This window comes from Dasypus novemcinctus, chromosome 6, assembly GCF_030445035.2.
Source record: "Dasypus novemcinctus isolate mDasNov1 chromosome 6, mDasNov1.1.hap2, whole genome shotgun sequence".
In the NCBI taxonomy this organism is placed as follows: domain Eukaryota; kingdom Metazoa; phylum Chordata; class Mammalia; order Cingulata; family Dasypodidae; genus Dasypus; species Dasypus novemcinctus.
Genome location: NC_080678.1, coordinates 33,353,543 through 33,380,542, shown reverse-complemented (window position 1 = coordinate 33,380,542; position 27,000 = coordinate 33,353,543). Strand labels below are relative to the sequence as shown.

Below are 27,000 nucleotides of genomic sequence, written 5' to 3'. Positions count from 1 at the left end.
CCAATAAACAATGCATTGGCGGGGGTTGGGGGAGACCTTGACCCAAAGGGGATAAAGCTAAAGACAAATGAGTTTCTATGGCTAAGAGACTTCAAAGTAAGTTGGGAGGCCATCCCAGAGGTAGTGCTTATGCACATCTCAACAGGATCTCACTGACAGCCAAAGTAGATACTATCCCACATAGTGAAGCTCCCTGGATATGGAGACATCCAAACACTATGGTCAGGGTGTATAGGTCAGGAATTTGGCCCCTTGCCTGTGGGCCCTAGTCTAGTATCTGTGCTTCCCAGTGTGACAGAGTTAGACTCAGCAGTGGTTTCCCTATGCATGACTCTTCTGTTCTTCTACTTGAACGTATAATTAGTATTAGAGTTGGTGGGTGTATACCCAAGAGACTTAAATCTTTGGTCTGTCCATGTGCCACTAAGCCCTGAATCTCAATGGAGTTGCAACACCTACTCTCAGGTAAATGGACTCACCCAGAACAACTAATGGGGAGGAGATGATGGACAAACAACATACCAAGGAACTGAGAGAGTCTGCAACTGCAAGCAGGAGAGCCCCATCCATCAGATATGTGGGATTGAAACCCCACTCAATTAATGGTGGTGTGGACATTACTATCCCAGAGTCCTCAGGATTGGGAAATGAGCTACAGACTAAAATAAACTTACCAGTATTCTACTATAGACTTATTGTGATTCTAGCAATGGAAGAAATAGCATTGTTGTGGAGGCAGTGATCCATGGATATTCTGGGGTTAGGGAGAAGGAAAAACAGGTGTAATTGGGGGGCATTTTTGGGACTTGGGAATCACCCTGAATGACATTACAATAACAGATATATAGGCTATTATATGTACAGCCATAACCTACAGAATCGAACAGGAGAGAGGGTAAACTACAATGTAAACTATAATCCATGCTTTGTGGTAATGCTCCAAAATGTGTTTATCAATTGAAATGAATGTACCACACCAATGAAAGATGTTGCTAATGTGGGAAAATGTGGGAGGTATGGGGAGCAGGGCATGTGGGAATTCCCTATAAACTCTCTTTAATATTTATGTAATTGAAGTATCTTTTGGGAAAAAAAATGTGAAAATAAAAAATACCAGCTTTCTAAAAAATGGAGCATCCAAGTCGAATTTTCCCATCATATTCAAATGCTTAATTTAGAAAAATCCTGAATTTCCCCCATTTTTAGACTCACCTAATTTTCCTTTCATGCTCTTGTACCTCTGATGAATTGCATGGATGATGTTGATAACCTAGAAATTGACAACTACTTAGCTTTCTTCTGCTTCCACAAAGTAGGTCAGGAAATGGAAGGGATATGAATTATACTCTTGGACAGAGATGGAATGAGGGCAGAGAACTCTAGTGCCCAAAGTTGTTTTCTTTCATCTATTAAAATATCTTGGACATCTTGTGTTTTCCTCAATGCTAACATCAATAATAATAATAATCAAAAGGCATTGCTCAGTGCTAGGTTATCTGTCTTTGTCCCCATGTGCCAACATTTGACCTCCTCCCAGGTTTGCTGTCTTTCTGAGTCTGAGGTGGCCAGTAACTGACTGATACTAGGTACAAAAGCGCAGCCCCCTTGCTTTAAAATGGGCCAAGTCTATGATAAGGTGTATGCCCCAGAAGATCAGGCTTTACCTGAAACCATATCCTTGTTTGGCCACTGTCCCTGCCTTATCTCATCTCCCTCTACCCAGTGAATTTCTTCTGAGAGCACCTCCTCAATAATGCCTATGCTCCCAAATCCCAGATGCGGGCTCTGCTTCTAGGGAACCCAGCTTCAGCTATGTTTTGTTTTGTTTTTTCAAAGGTAATTTATAATCGGTTACTAAGATGGTGACTCTCCTCTTGTTTCTGTCCATGATAACATCCTTCTCTTAAGCACTCAGCTTGGAATCTTTAGGCCACCTCTCAGTGCTCCTTTTCCTTTTCTCTGCCACATGTCCACAGATTCTGATTGTCCTCTGTGTCCCTCTTTCTTGTCTTACAGCCGATTGTCATCCAGGCTAGTGAGATGGATTTCTGTCTTACTCCCTCTAGGAGGACGTGCTTCATGAATCCATCATAAACATCTCCAGGAGATGAATCATCCCCAAACAGACTTCTATCATGTCCTTCCCCTATTCAAGAACGTTTGGAGCCCCCACTGCTTATAAAATGAAGTTTACGCTTCTTGGCAGATATTCAAAACCCTCCACATTATTATTATTTCACTTGTGTAATCTTATCGCCTCTTTTGCCTGCATAATCACATTCGGTCCTTGAATTATTTTCAGAAAATGTTATATATTTTTCAGGTTCCAAGACTTTGGACATGCTCTTTGTCTTCCTTTGGACTCCCAGCACTCAAACCTTTCCTAAAGGTGCACCTCTTCCATGTTTTCCTTCCTTTTTCTGAGCTCATCTAGTACTAATCATTGTTGTCAGCCACAGCATCATATTAATAATTGTCATCATTTTTTAAAGGCCTGTAATATCCCATACACTTTGACAAATGCTTCATGTGCATTTTGTCATTTTGTCAGTTGGTTTACAAATGACCAGATGAGATGCTTATTTTAGGTAGTTTTTCCCACATAGATGAGAAAACTGAATTTCAAAGAGGTTAAGTGGCCTGTCCAAGTGCATACAGTTAGTTACTTAGGGGCACAGCCCAGCCTTGAAACCATGTCCCTGACTTAAATACCTTTGCTTTTTTAATTTTTGAGGTACCAGGGGCCCCAGATTGAACCTGGGACCTTGTGTTCAGGAAACCCGTGCTCAACCATGGAGCCACATTGGCTTCCCTGAATTGGCATTTTCATTTGTTTTTTTCTGTTTTTCCTAGGAGGCATCAGGAACTGAACCTGGGGCCTTCCATGTGGAAGGCAGACGCTCAACTACTTGACCAACATCTGCTCCCAAAACTTTGCTTTTTAACACTCTGCTATCCTATTCCATTTGATCTAAATGCTTACTACTCATTTATCCCTTATTCATTCACTTACTAAGAACAGTGCGTTCTTACAATGCACTAGGCAGCAGGTACTGGGCACATAAAGGGTTCCTTGTCCTCACAGAATTTTATGTAATAACCTTCTTGAGCTCCCTTCTTAATTGTTGCCCCCTTTCCTGGGCCTTTTTCTGAACCCCAGCTGAGGACCATTTCAAAATCTCAGCCATATGTTATGCCATCTTGCCCATCATTTCCTGGTGGTCTGGATATTGGGTTTAAAATGACATGCTTCAGCCCTTGGCCTTCAGGACTCACTCATGTCCACTCTAGTTATTTCATGAGGGGTGGTCGTGTTTCCTCTGGAGCACATCATCCCTTTTGTCCGTGTTCCCTTGTGCATAGTTTCAGGGGTCCATCAACTGGCAGAACTTTAGGCAGCTGAACATTTACCCAGAGACATTAGTTCAGTCAGTCTCTACAGGACCTCAATAGGCCCTTAGCAGTGCAGATCTGCATCCTTTGAGCAAATCTGTATTTTGGAAGCAGCCAGAAGCCATTTGGAACTTGATAAGATGCACAGAATGTTGGGGATGGCAGGGACTTTTGAGGGCACTGATTCCAACTGTGATGGATTCAATCACAGCTCGAGAGTAATCAAACTGTGGAGCATTGTTTTGGGTTGGAAACCCGGAGTGTCTGTAACAACAAGACTCTGGAAAGCCAACAGGCCAGAACGTTTAGGGCTTGCTGAATGCTTGAGTTCTTAGCCACTGGAGACAGTCAGTAGCGTCATGTTTCTGCCAGGCCTGGTGCTTGTTAACTGGCTGGGAGACACTGTTCCTGACTGGGGCTCCAGGTTTTCTGAGTATCTTGACTAGTTGGATTGAACACTATCTGCCCTGAAGGGAGCAATGCATCTCAGGAAAGGTGCTGAGGTCCAGTGACTATGAGAAGAAGACACATGCAAGGCGAGTGTCTGTGGAGAGCAGCAGTGTGGAGGGGTTCCCTGAGCCAAGACCCCTGCAGCCTCATGCCTGGATTGGCAGTGGAGAGTCTTCTGGTAAAATAGCCATCCTCTATTTTGGCCAGGCTTCTGCAGTCTCTGTGTTCCAAAGTCCCCAGATCCAGGTATCTGAGATGTTTTTCTGTTCCTTAGTCAGATTGCAGGACTGTCAGAAGTGCCTGTTTTTATTTCATGAAGTCATTCTTTCTTCAGGAGGGGAAATAGGGAATTGTGGTACAATGGTTATCAGGAAAGCACAGCAGTGTATCAAGGACGAAGCTGATCTTTGCGATGCATGTCATGTAGATTTTCTCAATGAGTGCTCCTCACAACTCAGTGTGGTGGCAGTTATGATGTCCGAGACACGAGGAAACTGAGGTTCCAGAAAGATTAGGCAGTGTGCTCAGTGTTACATTGCTAGTAAGTGGAGGATCAGGAATTCTAATTTAATTTTGCCTCTAAACTTTTTTTTTGAGCATTTTTTTTTTATTATATATTTTTGAAGATACATAGATCACAAAAAACGTTACATTAAAAAATACAAGAGGTTCCTACTTACCCCCCACTGCACCCCCACTCCTCCCACATCAACAACCTCTTTCATCATTGTGGCACATTATTGCATTTGGTGAGTACATTTTGGAGCACTACTGCACTGCATTGATAATAGTTTGTGCTGTAGTTTACACTCTTCCCCGGTACATTCTGTGGGTTGTGGAAGGATATATAATGTCCAGCATCTGTCCCTGCAATATCATTTAGGACAACTCCAAGTCCCGAAAATGCCCCCACATCACATCTCTTCTTCCCTCTCCCTACCCTCATCAGCTCTCGTGGCCACTTTCTCCACATCAATACTACAATTGCTTCCATTACTAGTCACAATAGTTCTATAGTAGAATACTAGTAAGTCTACTCTAATCCGTATTTTATTCCTCCATCCTGTGGACCCTGGGATAGTGATGTTCACTCCACCTCTATATCGAGAGGGGGGGCTTAGATCTGCTTTTAAATATCCTTAATGCTGCATTCTGGGAAATGCCTTTGGAAATCCCTTGAAAGGACCAGTCAGTGAAACCCCAATCAAATGATAATTTGCAAAGCACAATGCTTACATAAAAGGCCAGGCCTTGAAATCGAGCACATGGGATTTGGAATCAGATGACCTAGGCTCAAGTTCAAGCCTTATCACTTACTCAGTTGCTTAGCTTCTCTGCATCTCTATTTCTTCACCTTTAAGACCAAGATTAAATACCTATGTCAAAGGGACATGGCAAGAATTAAGTGAAATATGTCAAGAGAAAGTGTTTTGTATGAAGCACTCTGCAAATGTCTGTTATTTAAATGCTCCGGTGATTTAGAGTGGTAATCTTCCTTCAGGGGAATCAATTACTGAGTCTAAGTATGTGCCAGAGGCTGGATCCCTGACCTCAAGCAGCTTATAGGTTTGGTGGGGATAAGAACCTATGAAAATCAGAGGGTATAGGCCAAATTGCACTGCAGAGATATAAAAGCAATAAGAAATCAGAGAAAGGAAAGATCACTGGAGGGCAAGGTGACTGTGAAGGGTTTAGGCAGGAGGTTGGAGTTGATTTTTTAAAATTAGAACCAGTGGTAGGTTTACAGAAAAATCAGGCATGGAGTTGAACTTTAAAGGGTCTGGTGTAGAAGAACATTTGAGGTGAGAAGAGATTTATGGGAAGTCCATAACTGAAAAAAAAAAAGCCCTCTGTAAGTTGCAGTTCCAGGAATTCCTTAGGCCTCAGTAACTGTTTGGCTTAGAGCAGCAGCTCTAAAGTGTGGTCCAGGGACCACTGGGAGGGAGGGGCTTGCTGTGGCTTTTTCATGGGGTCAGTGAGGTAAAAACTATTCTCTAATAATAAAAAAATGACTAGTGTGTATTTTCTGCCTTTTTGTAAATCTCATTATCTTGTGAGTATATAGTGGAGTTTTCTAGAGGCTATGTGATGTATATGATATCAACAGATGGAATTCAGAAGCAGACGTGAGAATTGAGCTTTCTTCTATTAAACCACATATTAAAGAACTTTGCAAAAAAAAAAGGTAATTTGTGCTATTCTCACTAAATTGTTTTTGTTTGGAAACTATAGTTGTTTTTCATGAAATTATGCTATTAATAAATGTTAGCATGTAATAGGCATATCTTGTTATCTTAAATGAATAAATAAATGAACGCAACATTTTCTCAGATGTACTTTCTAATGCAGTATATGTAGCTAGATATAAGGAAAGTTATAGCTTTTAGGAAAGTTATAGCTTTTAGTTAGTATAAGTGGTTTCTTAGTCACAGAAGTTTGAGAACCACTGTTAAAGACACAGTATTCTGGTCTGAAGATATGGCAAAGGTTGCAAGTATTTTATAATGTTTTGGTGGCAAGGTCTATGTCATTTTAGTATCTTAGAACACCTATATGTTCAGGAACTTCAAAGTGATAATATCCCCCAGTGTTGGCAAGGTATGCAATGAAATTGGTATTGCCATCCATTGCTGGTGGAAGTGGTGGAAATTGACTGGAATATTAATGTAGGGTAATTTTTTTTACTTTATTACCATTATTATTTTTTATTTATCCCCTTCTTCCCCCAGATGGTTCTCTTCTCTCTCTGCTCATTGTTTGCTTGCCTCCAGGAGGCACCGGGAACTGAACCTGGGACCTCCCACATGGGACATAAGTGCCCAACGGCCTGAGCCATGTCTGCTCCCCGCGGGCTGTGGTGTCTGCTGGCTTGTGGCATCTGCTTGTTTAAGCATCAAGTCCTTATGGCGGTGCGGTGTCTACCTTGTTGTCGTCTAGTGCATTGTGGTGGGTACAGCATGAAGCTCGTGGCATCTAGATTGTTGCAGCGGATATGCCATCTGCTCATCTTTAGGAGGCACCAGGGCCCAAACCTGGGACCTCCCATGTGGTAGGCAGGTGCCCAAGTGGTTGAGCCACATCTGCATGCCCAATGTAGGGCAATTTATAACAAGAGTCCTAATATTAATTTTTACCCTTTCAACTAGGAATTGCACTTACAGGAGTCTATTCCAAGGAAACAAATAAAGGTACACCTAAATATTTATATAAAGGATATACTTTAAGTTATTTAATGTAAAATTTTGGTCAGAAACTGACTAATACAGAAAAGGAGTTTAAGTAAATTATGATACATACATTGGAGTGTTGTCTTTTTATTGTGGTAAAAAATATATATAACAAAATTGCCATCGTAAGCAGTTTTAAGTATACAACCCAGTAGCATTAATTACATTCTTTTGAAGAATACTTGATAACATTGGAAAAGGATTACAATATTATATTAAGTGAAAAGGTAGGACACCAAACTATACAAAGAATGGCTCCAAATTTTGCAAACATACACACACAATATAGAGAAAAAAATACATCAAAATGTTAACTGAGTTTTTCTCAATTAACTCTGTGTACAGTTGATGTCTATTTTGTATATTACTCTTTTCAATATTTTAAAATACTTCTACCATGAGTTTGCAGAACTTTTGGCTTTCTAAAAGACAAAGCATGGCTTTCTTTTTTCCCCATGCTGTGGGATCCAGTCTATTGAGCCACTCCATGCCACCTTGGGTTCTAGTGAGCATTGCTTCTGCTCTTGAAGGGGGACATTTCTCCATGGGCCACAGACTTGAGAATAAACCTAACTGCCAGATAATTTTTTTTTGTTTGCTTAGCCTTTCAAAGAAAAGCTTGTGGAAAGCTTGGGATTATTTTTCATATCTTCCAGCTCTGGTTCATGATCAGGAGTGTCTGGAGCATCAGAAGTAGAGTGCAACAGGGCACTTGTTTAAATAACATTGTGCAACTGGCACAGAGCAGGGAGCTTAGCAATCACTCAATAATTCTTTTAAAGGAAGAGATGGATGAGACTTCAATTTCTGGACACATCAGGGGACCAGTGACCACGGTATTAGAGCCTTAAATTGGGGAGTTGCAATTCATTCCTTAGTGTCTGGAATTTCCTCTTCTCTCCTGGACTGGATGATGTCAAATGTAGGAAGACTTTAGTCTTCTTTTCCTTCTGGATGAGCAGTGGGATAAATGATAGTATTGGCCTTGAATGAAAAAAATCTGCTTTGTTCTTAGACCCACTTTTCACAGCAGAACATTTTCGCAGTCAGAAGGGGAGCTGTCTGAAAGTGACTATTTCAGTCCTTAGAATGCTTTTCTCATTTAAAGTATCTACCCTGTATAGCATTATTCAAAGTGATTTGGGGATTAAAAGAGACATTCAAAGGAGTCCCTTGACCTCAGAGAACTTGTTCTCTCTAGAGAAAGAAACCTCATGTGCAAAACGTTAAATCATGGCATAAAACAAACAGCAGAAGAGAAGAGGTGTTCGTCCCCAGAGAGCAGATCTGAGTGCCGGAGAGATGAGAGACTTGGTGGAGGGAGGAGAGCAGTGACTGGATTGGCTGTCATCTGTACAGTGCTGGCCGCTCCTGGGAGGGATAGACTCGTACTGCTTGATAAATAAAGTAATTAATCTATGCACTGAGTGCCTTCCATGGGTGCAAGGCATTGTATTTTTCACTGAAAAGAAAATGATTTCAAAATGAATGGGACATGGAATTTAGTTCCTCTAGGGTAGGGCTGTGATCTTCAGGATCCCAATCAATTAACATTTCTTCCTTAGGTGGCTCCACATTTTATCCTGGGGGATTCTGGGTATGCACAAACAGAACAAATTGCACACATCATGGGGACCCAACTAGCTGTACATAATTAAAGAAAAAAAAACAACTTAGTATTTTGAAATACTTTCAAATTTACAGGACAATTACTAGTACAAACCAATGTACCTCTACCAGATACCCAGATCCACAAATTTTAAAATTTTGCCATATTTGCAATATCTTCCTATCTATCTGTCTCTGTTTATCTATATATCTATTTATCTATCCATCCCTAAATCCATTTTCTGAATACTTAAATGTAGGTTGTATACACCATTTCCTTGAATACTTAGTACTGCCAAGCAAATTTCCTAAGAACAAGGACATTCACTTATTTAACCACCTTAAGCGCAGTTATCAAGATCAAGAAATTTAACTTTGATATAAAACTTATAATCTATATTATAATGTTTTCCCTATGTCCCAATAATGCCCCTTTTAGTCTTTTCTTCTCCCTTGTTAGATCTTACTCAAGATCATGTATTACAATTAATTGTGGTATCTCTTCTGTTGCTCACCTGCCTTCCCTCCCTCCCTTCCTTCCATTCGGAACATATATATAACATAAAACTTCCCATCTCATCCACTCTAAAGCATACCATTCAATACAGTGAATCACATTCACAATATTGTGGTACCCTTGTCAACTTCCATTACTAGAACTTTCCCAGCTCCCCAAACAGAACCTTACACCAATTATGCATTAACTGTCTGTTCCCCCTACTTCTGGCAACCCATATTCTAATTGCTGTCTTTTACTTCGTACTTATCATGTGGCTTAAATTTAGCATCCTAGATCTGTAACAATCTCATTTGCTTGGGCACCACCTTAACTTCAATAATATACCCAAAGTATGTTCCTATATCCATCCTCCATCCCCATACCTTGATGTAGTTATTGTCACAGATTACATATTATAAGTTGTGAGTCCCAAACCACTGATTTCTTATTACATTTTATGTGTTTGCCCTCTAGATCCTGTAGGAAGTAAAAAGTGGAGTTTCAAACCAAAATTATGATAGTGTGGGCATTTATATTTACCCCTGTCATTACCCTCACTGGAGATCTTTATTTCTTCACGTGGCTTTGATCTGTTGTCTATTACAGAATTCTCTTTACCATCTCTTGTGGGGTCAGGCTAGTGGTGAGAAACTCTCTCAATTTTTGTTTATCTGGGAATGCCTTAATCTCTCCCTTGTCTTTGAAAGACGTTTTTGCTGGATATAGAATTCTTGGTTGTCAGTTATTGCTTTTAGCAATTTAAATATGTCCTCCTACTGCCTTCTTGCCTCCATGGTTTCTGATGAGAAATCAGCGTTTAATTTAGTTGTGGCTCCCTGTTGCTTCTCTCTTGTGGCTTTCAGAATTCACTCTGTCTTTGACAGTTTGATTATAATATTGTACAGTGTCCATCTATTTGGGTTTATCCTGTTTGGAGTTCTTTGAGCATCTTGGATGTGTATATTCATGTTTTTTTGTAAAATTTGAAAAGTTGTCAACAATTTTTTCATTAAATATTCTCTCTGTCCCTTTCTTTTTCCTCCTTCTGAAACTCCTACAACATGTTCATTGGTACACTTAATAGTGTCCCACAAGTGCCTTAGGCTCTGTTCACTTTTCTTCAATCTTTCTTCTTCAGTCTTCAGACTGAATAGTTTCTATTGTCTTGTCTTTTTTTTTTTTAACAGTTATATTTTCTTGGTACATGTTAATAAAGCATACAATCTATACAAAGTGTTAAATCCCTGGTATTTGGTATAATCATATAGTTGGGCATTCATCACTTCAATCATTTTTAGAGTACTTTCGTTATTCCAATAATAATAATAATATACAAAAAAACAAGCAAAGAATAACTCATTGCCTCTCAATCTCTCTATGCTTCCCCTGCTGTGCATAGCTGCTATTCTGTTTCTTTCTCTCTACTTTATTTTTCAAAAGCTTAAAAATTTTTTTTTAAAAGACACATAGATCATACAAAATGTTACATTTTGTAAGAGGGTTCCATATACCCCCAATCTCCACCCCCTGAACTCCTCCCACATCACCAAATTCTTTCATCAGTGTGGCACATTCATTGCATTTGATGAATACATTTTGGAGCACTGCTACACAGCATGGATTATAGTTCATTTTGTAGTTTACACTCTCCCAGTCCATTCAGTGGGTTATGGCAGGATATATGATGTCCTGCATCTGTCCCTGCAATATCATTTAGGACAATGATATTGCCCCCAGAATGCCCCAAGTCCCCAAAATGCCCCCATATCACACCTCTTCTTCCCTCTCCCTGCCCTCAGCAACTCCCGTGGCCACTGTCTCCACATCAGTGATACAGTTTATTCCATTGCTAGAGTCACAATAATTCTATAGTAGATTACCAATAAGTCCACTCTAATACATATTTTTTAAAAAGATTTTTTTTTTTTTTAAAGATTTATTTTATTTATTTAATTTCCCCCCCTCCCCTGGTTGTCTGTTCTTGGTGTCTTTTTGCTGCGTCTTGTTTCTTTGTCCGCTTCTGTTGTCCTCAGCGGCACGGGAAGTGTGGGCGGCGCCATTCCTGGGCAGGCTGCTCTTTCTTTTCACGCTGGGTGGCTTTTCTCACGGGCGCACTCCTTGCGCGTGGGGCTCCCCCACGCGGGGGACACCCTTGCGTGGCACGGCACTCCTTGCGCGCATCAGCACTGCGCATGGCCAGCTCCACACGGGTCAAGGAGGCCCGGGGTTTGAACCGCGGACCTCCCATATGGTAGACGGACGCCCTAACCACTGGGCCAAAGTCCGTTTCCCTAAAAAGATTTATTTATTTATTTATTTCTCTCCCCTCCCCACCCCACCCCAGTTGTCTGTTCTCTGTGTCTATTTGCTGCATCTTTCTTTTTGTCCGCTTCTGTTTTTGTCAGCAGCACGGGAATCTGTGTTTCTTTTTGTTGAGTCATCTTGTTGTGTCAGCTCTCCGTGTGTGCAGCACCATTCCTGGGCAGGCCGCACTTTCTTACCCGCTGGGCGGCTGTCCTTATGGGTGCACTCCTTGTGCGTGGGGCTCCCCTATGCGGGGGACACCCCTGCGTGGCAGGGCACTCCTTGAGCGCATCAGCACTGTGCATGGGCCAGCTCAACACGGGTCAAGGAGGCCCGGGGTTTGAACTGCGGACCTCCCATGTGGTAGATGGACACCCTAACCACTGGGCCAAGTCCACTGCCCATAATACATATATTATTCCTCCGTCCTGAGGATCCTGGGATGATGATGCCCACTCTGCCTCTAATTTGAGAGGGGGCTTAGATCCCACGTGGCTGATGGATGGAATTTTCCTTCTTGAAGTTATAAACTCTCTTGGTTTCCTGGTGTGGTGGTTGACCATCCCTACCTCCCTGTTAGCCGACATGGGCAAGTACAGTGAACTGGAGAGTAGGTGCTGCAAGTCCACTGAGGCTTGGGGCCCAGCCGGTACACAGTCAGTCTAGAGATTCAAGTCTCCTGAGCATACACCAACCCTAGCACCAACCACAGGTTCAGTAAAAGTAACAGAAGAGGCATGTGTAGAAAGGTCACATCTGAGTCCAACTCCATCACACTCAGGAACACAAATTCCAAAGTAGGGCCCACTGGCAAGGTGCTGAACTCCAGAGTCATCTGTCATGACTGTAGGACCTGGGTGTCTCCATAGACATCCAGAGCACCACTACTTGGGGTTGTATCTACTTTGCCTATCTCTGAGATCTTGCTGAGATGTGTATAAGCACAATCCCTCTGATGAACTCCCGACTCACTTTGAAGTCTCTTAGCCATATAAAATCATTTATTTTTACCGTACCCACCTTTTATTCCATGTTTTTTCCTAGTTGCATCACCAGCTGGTGCTTGGTAGAAATCTCCCAGTGCCAGGGAAGCTCATCCCCAGGAGTCATGTCCCACATTGGGGGGGAAGGTAATGCATTTACATGCTGAGTTTGGCTTAGAGAATGGTCATATTTGAGCAACATGGAGGTTCTCAGGAGGTGCTTAGGCACCCTGCAGCTCTAGGCCTAGTTGAAATTTCCAGCACACATCAAAGGCCCATCATTGGATGATCCTTCTTCACTGGTCCTTGCCCTTGCACTTGAAGGATTGTTGCTGCTTCATTGGTGAGTGCAACAGCGTTCCCCAGAATGGGAATTCAGCACTCCTTCAGTTGTTGTATGAAACTCTACCCATTATGTCAATAACCAACGAACACCTGAACATATCTTTATACCCTATATACATTCCCTGGAGAACTCCCTCCCACCCTTGCATCCCCCATCAATGACACTCCCCATCAGTGCTCCCCTCTGCCATAGTTGAATCCCTCTGTGATCCAAAACTTTTTCAAAAATGAAGTCCAATATATTGCTGAATTTAATTGATAGGAAAATGAAATAGTAATGATAGGTTTAAAGATTAGAAATAGAATACATAATAATTTAGAAAAACTAAAATAAAATAAAAAATAAATTGGGGTATTAAAAAATGAAAAATATCATAATAAATTTTTTGGATGTTTTGCCTTTCATCACTGTAATAGGTGTTGCCCTATATATACAGTTGCAAGGGAATCTCTTCCATTTCTTCTTCAGTGTCTACATCCTTTTTTTTTTTTTTTATGTCTTCAAAAAAGTTTTAGGTCACCATAAAGTCACATATAGAATATAGGGGGCTCCCATATACCCAGCATCAAACCCTTTGCTCCTTTCCCCAGGAATCATCTTTTTACATGTGGATGTTACATTTGCTGCACCTGATGTACAGATATTGAAACATAGCTACCAACCATGGTTCCATTATGGTTTACATTATGATTTACATTTTAGACTGTACACTTTTATGAATTTTTGGTGAAGTTTAACATGGCCTGTATCCATCATTACAGGATCATGTAGAATACCTCCATTGCCCCCCAGTTACCCCCTCTTCCAACTATTCAATTCTTCCCAACTTCTTACCTCAGGGCCCACAGTGACGACCATGCTTCACTGCTTGAAGGACAAGATTGCTAGATACTTGCAACAATGCTGAGGGCTTAAAACACTAGTCTATCCTCCTCGATTGTGACCCACCCATGCTCTCAAGAGACACCCTCCCCCATGTTTGAGAATATCAGACCTCCCCAGGATGGGGTTATAACACCTTCCTGCTCATTGCATGGGTCTCCACCCACTGATATAATACACTATGACATGATGAGTGCTCATGCACTCCCTAGAAGCCTGCCCCATATGTACCCTGTGCCAGATGCCCCATCAAACACCTTAAACCAGTAACCCTTCCTTATTATATTTTCTAAAGAGTTTTCTCAACATTATAGTTTCAACCACATACCCAACAATCTCCCATGTTCACTTGCTTCTCCCAACCCTCTCCCCAATTCCGTGTACCATCTGATCCATCCTCCCTACCCTAGCCCCTCTTAAACCTGCAAAGCCTAACCCAGTAGTATCTCTGTGCCTCCATCTTCTCCCTTCACTGTACAACTACTTACCTCTACTTTATCATAGATTTTGTCCATGTAGGCATTGGTTCACTTCCTTCCTCTTCCCCCACCCTATTTCCTGTAGGCGTATCTTCCAGTCTCTGGCTCTCTGAGACAGCTTGATTTGCTTAATTCATATCAGAGAGGCCATGTAGTATTTGTCCTTCAATGCCTGGCTTGCTTTGCTCAACATAAGGTCCTCAAGATTCATCCATGTTATCCCATGTATTAGTACTATATTCCTTCTTACAGCTGAGTAGTATTCCATTGTATGTATATACCACATTATGTTTATCTATTCATCTGTTGATGGGCATTTGGCTTGATTCCAGCTTTTGGCAATAGTGAATAATGCTGCTATGAACATTGGTGTGCATATATTGTTTTCAGTTCTTCTGGGTATATACCCAGCAGTGGAATTGCTGAGTCATATAGCAAATCTATAGCTAGTTTTTTGAGGAACCACCAAACTGTCCTCTACAATGGCCGAATCCTTCTATATTCCCACCAGCAGTAGATGTTCTCTAACACATGTAGTCCTCTGTTTTTTTAATAGCTGCCAGTCTGATGGGTGTAAGATGGTATCTCATTGTAGTTTTGATTTGCATTTCCCTAATAGGTAGTGATGTTGAGCATCTTTTCATGTGCTTTTTAGCCATTTGTATTTCTTCTTTCGAGAAGCTTCTGTTCAAATCTCTTGCCCATTTTTTTTTTATTTTTGAGATATAAGTTTCTTTATATGTATTGGCTATTAGGCTCCTACCAGATATATGGTTACCAAATGTTTTCTCCCATTGGGTAGGCTGTCTTTTCACTTTCTTGATAGACTCGTTTAAGGTGCAAAAGGCTTTAATTTTAAAAGTCCCATTTATCTATTTTTTCTTTCATTGCTCGTGCTTTGGATGTGAAGTTCCTGAAGCCATTTCCTATTACAATGTAGATGCTTCCCTACATTGTTTTCCAAGGTCTTTATGGTCTTGGCTCTTAAATTTAGATCTTTGATCCATCTTGAGTTGATTTTTGTATAAGATGTGAGATGGTAATCCTCTCTCATTCTTTTGCATATAGATATCCAGTTCCCCAAGCACCATTTGTGGAAGAGACCATTCTCTCCCAGCTGAGTGGGCTTTGTGGCCTTGTTGAGTATCATATGACTATATATACCAGGATCTATATCCAAACTCTCAATTCCATTCCTTTGGTCAGTATGTCTATCCTTGTGCCAATACCATACTGCTTTAACCACTATAGCTTTGTAGTATGTTTTAAAGTCAGATAGTGTGATTCCTCCAATTTCATTTTGTCTTTGGCTATTCAGGACCTCTTGCCCTTCTTGTCTTTAAGGTCTCTGATTCTTTTTCCGGCCAGCTCCAATCTACTATTGAACCCCTCTAGGAAATTTCCAACTTATATTTCTGTGGTCTTTAGCTATGTTTAGTTCCTTTTTGGAATTTCCACTTATCTATTGATGTTCTCTTTGTGTTCATTGACCTTCTTCCTGATTTCTTTTAGTTCTTTATTCATGTTTTCTTTTAATATTTTGAACTTATTTAGGGCCATTTAAAAATTTAATTTAATTTTTAAAGAAAGTTTAGATTATGAAATGTTACATTGAAAATATAGGGGATTCCCATATACATCCCCTCCTCCCACAGTTTTCTCCATTAACAACATCTTTCTTTCGTGTGGTACATTTGTTAAAATTGATGAACACATATTGAAGCATTGCTACTATAAACCATGGTTTATAGTTTACTTTATGGTTTACACTTTGCACCACACAATTTTAGAGATTTTGACAAAGTGTATAATGGCCTATATCCATCATTCCAATGTCATACAGAACAATTCCATTGTCCCCAAAATGCCTCATGTTATACCTTTTCTTCTCTCTCCCTCCCTTCAGAACTTCTGGTTACAAGTTCTTTTATTACTAAAATAATAATTCTACCATAGCACATAGTTGCAATCCCCCCTTATTGTTGTTCATTCCTCAATCTTAATTTTGGGATATTGATTCCCTCTCTCTTTCTGATTTGGAGGGGACTTCAATCCCAAAGGACAGATGATGGACCTGTCTTCCTTGCAGTTGTATATAGCCTCGGTTTTTTGGGAGAGGCATTGTCCATCATCATCTTCTTTTTGTTAGTTTCTTGGGCAGGTCTGATGAACTGGAGAGTAGGTATTGGCTGCAACTCTGCTAAGATTCATGGCTCAGCTGGAGCATGAACAGCCAGAAGATTTAAGACTCTGGGACACATATATACAGGGTATAGTGCTAATTATAGGTTCAGATAAAAGGGGCATAAGGGCCATGTGTAGGAAAATTATAAATGAATCTCACTCTGTTACAATGGGGAAATAGGTTTTCATATATTTCAAGGTAAGGCCCACTAATGGGGTGTTTAATTCCTGGGGTTGTCTGCCCTGCCTATAGTGTCCAGATATAGTGTCTCTAGAGTTGCCAGGAGCACCCCTTTTTGAGCCACTGTTCATTGAGGCAGTCAATGAGATCCTCATAACACCTGCATAAGTGTAGTGTCTGGAATGACCTCCTGGCTCACTTCAAATTTTCAGCCATAAAAACTCATTGGTATTTAATATTTCCCCCTTTTGGTCAAGGTCTTTTTCTTAATGCATCACTAGTCGGTGCTTGGTAATAATTCCTTGGTGCCAGGGAGGCTCATCCCTGAGAGTCATGTCCCACACCTGAAGATAGTGAGTTTATATGCTGAGTTTGGCTTTGAGAGAGGTAGGGTCATCTTTAATGTCTTTGTCTGGTATGTCTCAGGTCTGGTCTTCCTCACTGATGATTTCTAATGCTTTAATCTTCTCCTTTGCCTGGACCATCACTTCCTGTTTCTTTCTATGTCTTGTAATCTCTTTCTGAAACTTGAACTTTTTGATAATACATTGTATTATTGCTAGAATTTAGACTCTGAGTGTCTGTTCTTTAAACTTGTATCTAGTTAGTATTATGACAGAGCTTTCCTCTCATGACAGAAACCCAGCAAAAAATTAAAATAAAAAAGAAAAGGGAAAAAAGAAAACAACTTTTCTGGCTTTGAAGATTGACTTGTGCAAGTGCTCTTCTCCAGGATTTATCTATACAATGAATTTAGATAACACTCCAGGTCAAAGTTTAGTGGCCTCCCTGATCCTATATGCCTACCCATCTTGTGGTCAACATGTGTGTGGTCCTTGGAATTGCCCCATTTACTTGGATACAAATGTTCCCTCTTCCCTAGGAAACAGTTTTCTCAAGGTCCCAGGCACTGTACTGTAAGTCCTACAGCCTGCAATCCCATGGTCCTGGCAGCAACACTTGATGGCTCTCCCACAGCATTCTGTAGGGGAGCTCTGTGAGCTGCCTTGTATGGGCAGGACAAGTTCTGGAACACACTGGGACAATGAGTCCCTCAGGCCACCACCAGACAGAGGTCAGACATACAAGCTCCCAGCATTAGCCTGAGGATTACTTGTTCCCTCTAGTACCAGCACCAGGGATCCACACTGGGGGCACAGGCCAGCTCTGCCCTGAGCTGGTGGGGGATGGGTGGGGGCCAGCTGGGGGCACCATGATTTCCTACTGCTTTTTAATTGCCTTTTTCTTGACTTGGCACTTGCCCTGTTACTGCAGTCCTTTTATTGTTTTCTGGAACTTTGAGAAAGATGTTTCTACCAGATCTTTCTGGTTGTTCCATGTTCCTTTTGGGGGACAGGGCCCTGCAGCCTCTCACTCTGCCATCTTGATTGGGGTGGGGCCAGCTGCATGTAATTTTAAATGGGAACAGTGAACATCTATTCTTCAGACAGCATTGTTTGCTCAAAATGTCTAGGACCTTCTAATTTATGCTCCTTTATTTTTTTTCCTCAGGAAAACTTAGTGAAAAAAAGAAATTGAATTCGTTTTCTCTAGATTTTAATTTGTGTGGGTTGGCTACATGCTGGAGGCTATCTTGATTATGAGTAGCATCCTCTCCATCTTCCAAGCACTTTTCAGTAGCTTACTGTTGATATGGTGGGAATGAGATGGTGTTAGTCTGTCCAGCAGAGGTTATGCTTCTATAACTCAGATGCTCTTTGCCCAAAATGTTCGAGTCAACTTCTCCTTAGTTGATGAAATTATTGGTCTGTTATGGGGTCTCCTAACAACCAATACTGAAGTTAACTCCCAATATTAGAGCTATTTAAGCTTCATGACAATTCTATGAAGAAAATATTTATATTCCTTTTGATCAGGTATGAAAAAATGAGACATTATAATTAGGTTCCATAGGCAGGATTTGAATCTAAATCTGCTTGACTCTAAAATGAAACTTCTTATGATTATCTTGGGCTGCGTTTTTGAATACAAATTCTTATCTACAGTAGATCTCCTCTACAGATGTGTCGATGAACTCATCTGCTTTGTAACTGCCAGCAGTGAATCACTTTGTTGCTATTGTTTTAGCTACATGGATACATATTTGTTTTAAAGCATTTCATTTAAAACATTTAAAACATTTCATATGTTTTAAAACACAGTTACAAATAAACTAAATCTCCTGTAGGTAATCCCCCACCCACATCCCAGTCTCCTACACAGAGGTAATATCTATTATCTATTATTTGGGTCCCCCCCCCAGACTTTTTAATATGCATTTATGTGCACATTTTTTAACCTAATAGAAATACATTGTTTTGTTGTGTCTGGGTATAGAGTGTGTTTCACACATTATTCATCTAGCCTTTTTTATTTAGTAGTATGTCTTAGAGACTTTTTCAGGTAAATACCTTGAACTATACCTTGTAATTCAACACTATATAGTATATGCATGTATTGGTGTGTGTAACACACTATTTTCTGTAGCCTTCCCCCTACTGATTGTCATTCCATTATGCTCATATTGAACAACCCTGCTCTGAAACATTGAACCTCACACCTTCGTGGGGACCTGCTATTGATCTAGATTAGCTCTCTCTTTTCTGATGGGCATCTTTCCTGCCCTCACCTGTGTGACACAAACAGGCTTCTTGGCTGAGAGTACTGGGCTTTTTTGGCATTTTGAATCCTCACAAATAACAACCAAACAACTCTATTGTCTGAACTGTGACTCTGAGAAATGAAGTGTTCACACAGTGAGAAAGACAGACCAAGGACGTGAATATATGGCCAGCCTCACATGCACCAACTTTCTCTCCTAGGTGAGATCCATGCTAGGGCAGTGCTGCTGTTAGGTCTACATTTTATCTGATGTAAACTATAACTTCTGCATAATTCTGCTCTCCACAGTCAGATAACCTCCAATTTTCTACATTTGGAACCTAGTGATGGCTCTCATTCAAATAGCTGGGGCAAGAGGACAAAGCGATGAATTAATTATCCCATATCGTGTGCCTCTCTTTGTGTAACGGGATAATGTGGCTGAGGAGTCAGATAATGAGAAGAGGTTACTGAATGCTGCGTGAGCCTTTGCCTTGGCATCAGAGGCTTGTCCGGTCAGCCTGCTGGCGGTTTTTCTGATACAGAAGGTAGAACTCACTTGGAGAATGAAGCTATTTTAATCGCTTGCTTTGGCATGAAGGCTGAAATTCGTTATCTGGCTGATTATTTGTGGTCAGTCTGGGCTTCAGCCATTGCAGAGACACAAATTAATGTGGCTTTGGGCACTGGCCCTAAAATGAGGAGTGGAGCAGAACAAAGGGGACGTGAATGGTTTTCCCATTTCCATCACAAAGCCCCTCTGGGCAGCTGTTGGTCTGGAGCTGTGCTGTGGAAACGCCTGACCTGACCTTTCAATGGGCTGTGGTTCACCACATACGGAACAGCTGATTGCCCCTGGGCTTTGATGGTTGACTATCTTCAGTGCATCTCAGTGGTGGGATGCCTACTGGGAGCTTCTCAAGGCCTGGTGCTTTGGGGCACATTTCTGTCTTTTGGTGTTGCAGACAGCTGGGCCATATTGTACTTTCACGTTGGCAAATTGGAAACAGTCCCCAAAGATCCTTTAATACATTTTTGATTATCCATGTGCTTCACCCCTTGTTAAGTGTAAGGAGTGTATATTAAGGAAAGGAAAAGAAGGTGATTGCCCTTGAGGAAAATAGAATCTGGAGTACTGGTAATAATGACAGCCATGGGTATTCATGGAACAAGGGCCTTTACCATATCCTGGGCTAGGTGTAGTACAGATTCTTTTTTGAGGTCTCACAGCAGCATTCCTGTTTTCTGAGCTGAGGTTCAGATAAGTGAATAGCTTGCACAGCTTATCCTTCTGGGTGAGTCCAGTTTCCTTTGCAGGACTTGTTTTTTCTACTCAGAGCTGTGTTCTCCATTTTCAGAAATTCAAAAGATGTTTAAGTCATGAATTTTCTTTTAAGAGTTTTTAGAAATTGCCAAAAAGAGAAAAAGCACATATGTATATTCAGAGAAAAAATAGGGAACTCCTAAGTCGCCATATAAATTCAGAGGAAGGTGTGAGCTGGAGTTGTAGAAGCATCTGCACCATGTAATTAGTACTGGAGCTGGGAGTCGAGTGGAGCTACTCAGGACAGTAGCCCACCCTTAAGCTCCCTGGGGGAGTGGAGTAAAGCAGGCATCTGATGAGGGCCTTGAGTGCCTCACCTAGGCACTCCGCCCTGATGGGGGAGCCAGCCACAGAAGGCAAGGTAGGGGATGAGGGATCTTTGCAGGAACCCTTGGGAAGTGTTAGAGGCAAAAGTGGGATGGAAGCCTGGCTGAGGGCAGGGATAAGGCTGATTGTGCAATGTGCTGGAGCAGCAAATTACGCAGTACCTGTTTTTATAAAGTTTTAATGTAACACATCACACCCATTCATTACGTATTGTATATGGGTGTTTTTGTACTACTGTGGGGGAGCTGAGTAGTTGTGACAGAGTGCCACAAAACTAGTTCTTAATAGCTATTTACTATCTGGTCCTTGATGGAAATATTTACTATCTGGTCCTTAATAGAATGCTGTTTGCTCCCCGTGAGCTGGAACCTCCCAAAAGGCCAGAAAGAAGAAACAAAGCAGAATGCCTGGGAAATAGTAGATGCCAAAAATTGCTAACGGGAAAGGAATTATCAGTCTGTGGTTATTTGCTAATTTTAGATTATATCACACAGAAGGGAATCCACTGAGAAGAAGATGAAAGTTTAAGAGTCAAGGGAAAAAGACTTGTAGTCTTCCACTCCCTAAGTTTTGCAAACTTAGGGGCAAGGGGAGAGGGAAAGGCGAGGTGGGCTGAGGGAGGTAGAGGAGAAGGGAAGGAAAGCCAAGTGCCAGCTCTGAACCAGAGCATCTGTGGTTCTGGTGAGGACGGGCAGGGTCCCAGCTCTCACCTCTGGTGGGAATGTGGCTGGAAAGCTGTGGTGTTGAGCTATAGCTCAGCTCAACCAGGAGGCTGACTTGGCTGTGTTGGCTATAAGTTTTTCTTTTCTGCTCTTTTACTTTAAAAATAACAGCCCAAATGCTTGTTGTCACCAGCTTCTTCCACAAGAGCTCATGAGTGGGAGCTCGCTAGTACACAAAAATATACCATTTCCATACTTCAACTCCTAAAGTTGTCAGTGGGAGAGTGACCCTGGGGGAAGAGTCAGGGACATGGGAGACTGGGCTGGTGTGGGCCTTTCTAGAATGCACCGGCCCACCCTGAGCTCTCCTGAAACTTGTCAGGGCAGGAGAAGACTTCAGTGAACAGTGGGAGGGCTCAAAGTGGGGTGAGGGTCCTGGCATTGACCCGGTAACCTCTGGGAGGTTACAGAGGGAGGACATTAGGCTGCCGGTGAGAGTGGTGGTTGGTACTTGCAAGGCCCAGCCAGACAATGAGCAGGCCCCTGGGCAGGTGGTCACCAGGGAGCAGGTGACCCATCACAGTGCAAATGGGGAAACAAGTAGGCAGGATGCAGGGCCCAACTTCTGATTGGGATTCAGGGCCCTGGAGTGAGAGATGGCTGGGGGACCTGATGAGTGCAGACCGAGGGACTCAGGAGGACCCAGTCACTGGATGTGGAGACTAAGGGCATGTCTCTTTGGAGAAATTTTGTCAATAGCCAGCAGAGTTGAAGTTATGCATGCAGTTTGACCCCATAATTCCGTATTAACAGACCTCCCTAGAAAAACTTTTCTTCACATATGCACAAAGAGCCATGTGTAAGAATGATCATTGTAGTATAGTTTATAATAGAAAAATCTAAAAGAAAGGGAAAAAAAGGAGCAAACACATTTCAAACATTTATCAGAGGTTGAAAGGCCAGACAGTGGTTTATTCATAAGCTGAGATGCTACACAGCAGCTAAAATGAATAAATAATGGCTGGGCATGTCAAGGTACAATAAACTTTAAAAAACGAAGGTTATATGAAGCCATGTTGCCGAAGATATATCCTGTATGATATTATTTATGTGAATGTAATAACTCTCAGGAAATTATATTGTTTATGAACACAGCATTTGTTAAATCTAGTAGTGGGCGTATGATTGGCATCTCATTGGGCTTTTCTGTGTGATGGAAATAATTCATTAAGAAGAAAGAGAGGGAAACACACATACACACAGTGGTAGAACTTCTAGAAAGAAAACCTCAGTGCCCTGAGCCTGATGTCCTGGGCCCACAGACTTCTCATGAATTGCCTTATAGCTTCTCTGTGGATACCGAACAATTCGTACAATCCTACAACCCAATGGGATGTGGTTCACCTGGTAACTAGCATTGTGCAGACTCGTAGGGGGAGTTCAGTGAATGTGTGGTAGGGTTCTACCTTTCTGAACAATTCAGTTTTATGACCCAAGTGTCAAGATTTGGGAGGCTAGCCTTAAAATCAGTGAGATGACACTGTTTCCCATAAGTGACGCCATGGACGGATGTCTGGAGTTACATGGTGGAGAATGGTTTTCTATGTTGTAAAAGAAATTTCTGTAGACACAGCTGTCTCAGGCAATTTGACCAAGGTAGCTCTGCCATCTGCCACTCATCGCAGACAGAGCTTGGTGGTCAACCCTGTGTGCAGCATCCAAGCTGGGAAGACAGAGCTGAGGGCTCCTTTGCTTCCACAGGCTTGATGTGTCTTCATTGAGAAATATTTATTTCTCTCTGTCTGAGGAGCAGAAACTGCTGGAGGCATTGAGGAAGGTGAAATGGGCAGAGGATCCTTTGTTTGGAAGTCCCTGCTCTCAGCAGCCACTTTTGCATAAAAGCAAAGCCAGTGTGAAACTGTTGGGTACCTTGCAGAAAGAGAGACAAAGTGTGGTGCTAAGCACAACCTTTGATGAAGGCAGTTTGGATTCTGGAAGAAAGTTTGTTGTGACAAGCCATGTAGAGTGCTGAAAATTTAGCTCTTGTAAGTATGATGTTTGCTATGTATAGTGTGAGGAAAAGTTGCTAGTTGGAAAACAGCTTAGCACACTGTTGGTGGTCCAGAAGGAACCTTATGATTATCTGAGCTAAACTTTTTGTGTTAACAACAGGGTGGGGCCTAGAGAAGGGGCTTGTCCAGGGTACACATAGAGTATGTATTAGAATTCAGTTCTGGAATCTATATTTCCAGACACCAAGCTCAGTGTTCCTCCTCAAACACTGTGCCACCTTGATGCCTTAAGAATGTGGAATCAAGGAGTAATTTATTCTATGAAATGCTTTACTTAGATTAAATGTATGCAGCTGACAATCTCTAGATGTCCTAACTCATATTCTCTCATGCCCTGGGTAAGAGAGGAGTTCAGGCTGCTTGGTCATTGCAACTGTACCACTAGTGCGAGGGAACTAAAGATCTTTCCCTGGCTCTAGGTGTTGCTATACATTTCCAGTCTGGGATATGCACTAATTGCACCAACAGGTAGAATGTCGAGTGTGTTTTCTAAGTGTAGCTATGTGTGGAGATGCTCCAGGTGGTTAGCAGTTAGTCAGGGATTTGTGAGTCAGTTTGGACAAGCACATTTATTATTCATTCATTCATTCATTCTTGCAAATAGGGACAAAACAAAACAATACAAAAATCAATATTATCAGTGCTGGCTTTGTACCAGGTGTGGTGCAAAGCATTAGGGCTATTACAAGAAATGGATCTGGCCCTTAAGGAGTCACAGTCAAAGAAAAAGTCCCAGAATAAAAAAAAAAACATGGCCAAATAAGGGGATAAATGCTAAAATAGAAATGTATGCAAGGTGCTGTGATAGCATCAAGGGAATTGTGATTAGGTTCCCCCTGGGTTAATTGGAAGGAGCCAGATGTTGAAGTTGGAGAGAAATTTACCCAGTTAGAGGAAAAATGAAATGGATGATTGAGGCAAAGGCAGAAGCATAGGGCAGTGAAAAATCTGGAGATATTCAAGAAAGATTCCTGAGGCTAGAGGGAAAGGGTCAGGGGAATAAGTGTCTGGAAACAGACTGAGTAAGGGAGGCTGAAGCCAGATTTTACAAGAATGAGGTTGGGAGATATAACTGTGTGCAGACAGTGGGTAATTACTACCAGGGAGTGATGTGGATGTATCTGTGTGGTAGCAGCATTACCTGAAAACAGCCTACAGGATGGATTGGAGGGGAAGAATATTAGAAGAAGAGTATCCAATTAGGGACTGTTGCAAAACTGGTGAAGCGTGAGTGAACCCATTGGAGTGGGGAGGGAAAGGAAACCAGAGATCTAAGTCATTTAGGAGACAGAATCATGATGACTTGGAGACTGAACCAGGTTCGAGAGATAAGGGCAAGTAGAAAGATTGAGCTTCTGTCTTCTGAGCCTAGGGTAGACAAAAGACAGAAGATGAGAAGTCAGATTCGGGGGACTGAGAATGAGAGTTGCCATAATCAATGACAATGTGACATCTTTAGCCTAAAGAGGGATGTGAAATACTAAAGCTGCTGGGTATCTATAGGTATAAGGCCATGATCTGTACACTGTGGAGAAAGGAGAAATGAACACCTTTTAATCTTTATTTTTAACGTTTCAGTATACATGGCATCCTCTTAGGAGGCTTGATGTGTTTTGTTTTTTTTTTTGCATCCTCACAAAAGCCTGGTAAGATTAAACGATCTCCTTTTTTTGGCTAAGAACATTAAGGCTCCAGGTGGTTAAGTAATTTGTACATAGTCATGCAAGCAGAGAACTGCAGATCTAAGAATGAAACAGAGATCTTGCTGCACTAAAGTTCACATTCTTTCTTCTCACCTTAATGTTCTCTGAAGTTCCTTGCCCTTGAGGAGCTTACGTTGTGGCTGGGGAAATAGAATTTAAAGAAATTAATCATGACAATATCAAAAGAGTTAGAAAAGAAGCGTGTACAGTGTGCCTGGGGTACATAATGAATGGAGAAGTGTGTTCATCATCTCTGTCTCCAACAGAGGAGGGGAGGGTGGGTATCTAACTGGGCCTGGGGATCAGGAGTTCACTGGGTGGAGATGGAGGTGGGGATGACACAAAATTTTGCCTCTAGGCTTAAAAAGCAAAGCTGTGTTCTAGGACAGGAAAGGACCATACTATAGTGTTAGAACCTGGGTAAGGGCTCAAGGGAAAGGCAAGAACAGGTGGCTCCTGGGGCATCATGATGCTGATGTCAAGGGGAGACATGGAGCCAGAGCTGGGAACTGATATTTCAGGCAGAAGGCAGACACTGAGGAGGACATCTGCCCAGAGAGAAGAGAAGATCCGTTGACCTCTGCGTCCTTCTGTTAAAGCCTGAATGGGAAAACTTTCTTGAATATAGCCAAGGAGGGGCATATCAGAAAGGGGGTGAGGACTGTTGATGGTGAGAAAAGGGAGGAAGTTGTGTGCAGGGCGGTGGGGGTGGGGGTAAAGAGTGTGGCATTGAGGATAGCTAATTGAGTCCTACCATCTGGCACTCCCTCTCTCTCCTCCACCGTGGAAGGGGGATGCACACTGAGGAGAGTGAGTGGCTGATGGGTTAGCCTGCCTTAGTTCTCTGAGTCCTCCCTTATGGTCAGACCCCAGGAAATGGGGCGAGAGGAGGAAAAGGAGCCACCGGGTAAATGGAACAGTGGCCCATTGGAAACAGTTCAATGTCATTGACCTTTCACCCAGAACACGTTGTCCCTCTATCCTGGGCGGCTTCAGTTAGCTTTGGGCCCCACCAATTCTTGGGTTGTGGCACCTTCTGCCTTGTCCAGAGTCCTCTTGCCTCAGGCTCAGTGGAGAGAGCATGCCAGTGACCTCAGGAAACAGGCTGGCCACTGTTCCTGTGGCCTCTGTGCCCAGCTCCTGCACAGAGGGTCCTTCCCAGAGACCCAGGGAGAACTGAAGCCTGAGTCATGCGGGAAGCAGGCAGTCCATTCTCCGCAGCTTCACAAAGGGCAGAAAAGTAGGTCTCTGAGAAAGCCTGGGAGCAAAGGAGAGCCAGGTTAGGTAGTGAGCAGATGCATTAGTCTAATTGCTCCTCTGAAATTAATGGGTCTTTTTATCTCTAAAGAACACTTTTAAGCACTCATGTGATTTGGGAACAAAGGTGCAGGTGGGGGGAGAGCTCTGTTCCCCTTTAAACACAATTCGCCATTTAGTAAAACAATCTCTCCCTTTCCTTTTCTCTCTCTTGCTTGTAGGTCAACGGATTATGGCACCACGTATGAAAAGCTGAATGACAAAGTGGGATTGAAGACTGTCCTAAGTTACTTCTACGTCAATCCCACCAACAAAAGGAAGGTAAGAGGAGGGCGGCTCAGTGGGTCCTGAGCCTGAGGGGGAGCTGGGCTGCCCAGGGCTGGGAGGTGAGAACAAACTGGCTATGGAATCACGGCTTGAGTGCCTGTTTTAGAGACCATCCATGTCTACACACGGTCTTTTGGAGTAATGAGAAAGGTAACAGCAGTAACCACAGCCACCGCCACCACAACACCATC

General features: G+C 42.2%; 1 protein-coding gene across 1 annotated transcript in view; it reads left to right on the top strand.

Moving 5' to 3' along the window:
- The window catches only part of SORCS3 (sortilin related VPS10 domain containing receptor 3), a 630,681-nt gene that overhangs the window by 252,291 nt on the left and 351,390 nt on the right, over positions 1-27,000 (top strand). Inside the window, exon 3 of the mRNA XM_058298484.2 lies at positions 26,704-26,803. Coding sequence (XP_058154467.1) covers positions 26,704-26,803 — 100 coding nt within the window. The remainder of the gene's footprint in view (positions 1-26,703; positions 26,804-27,000) is intronic.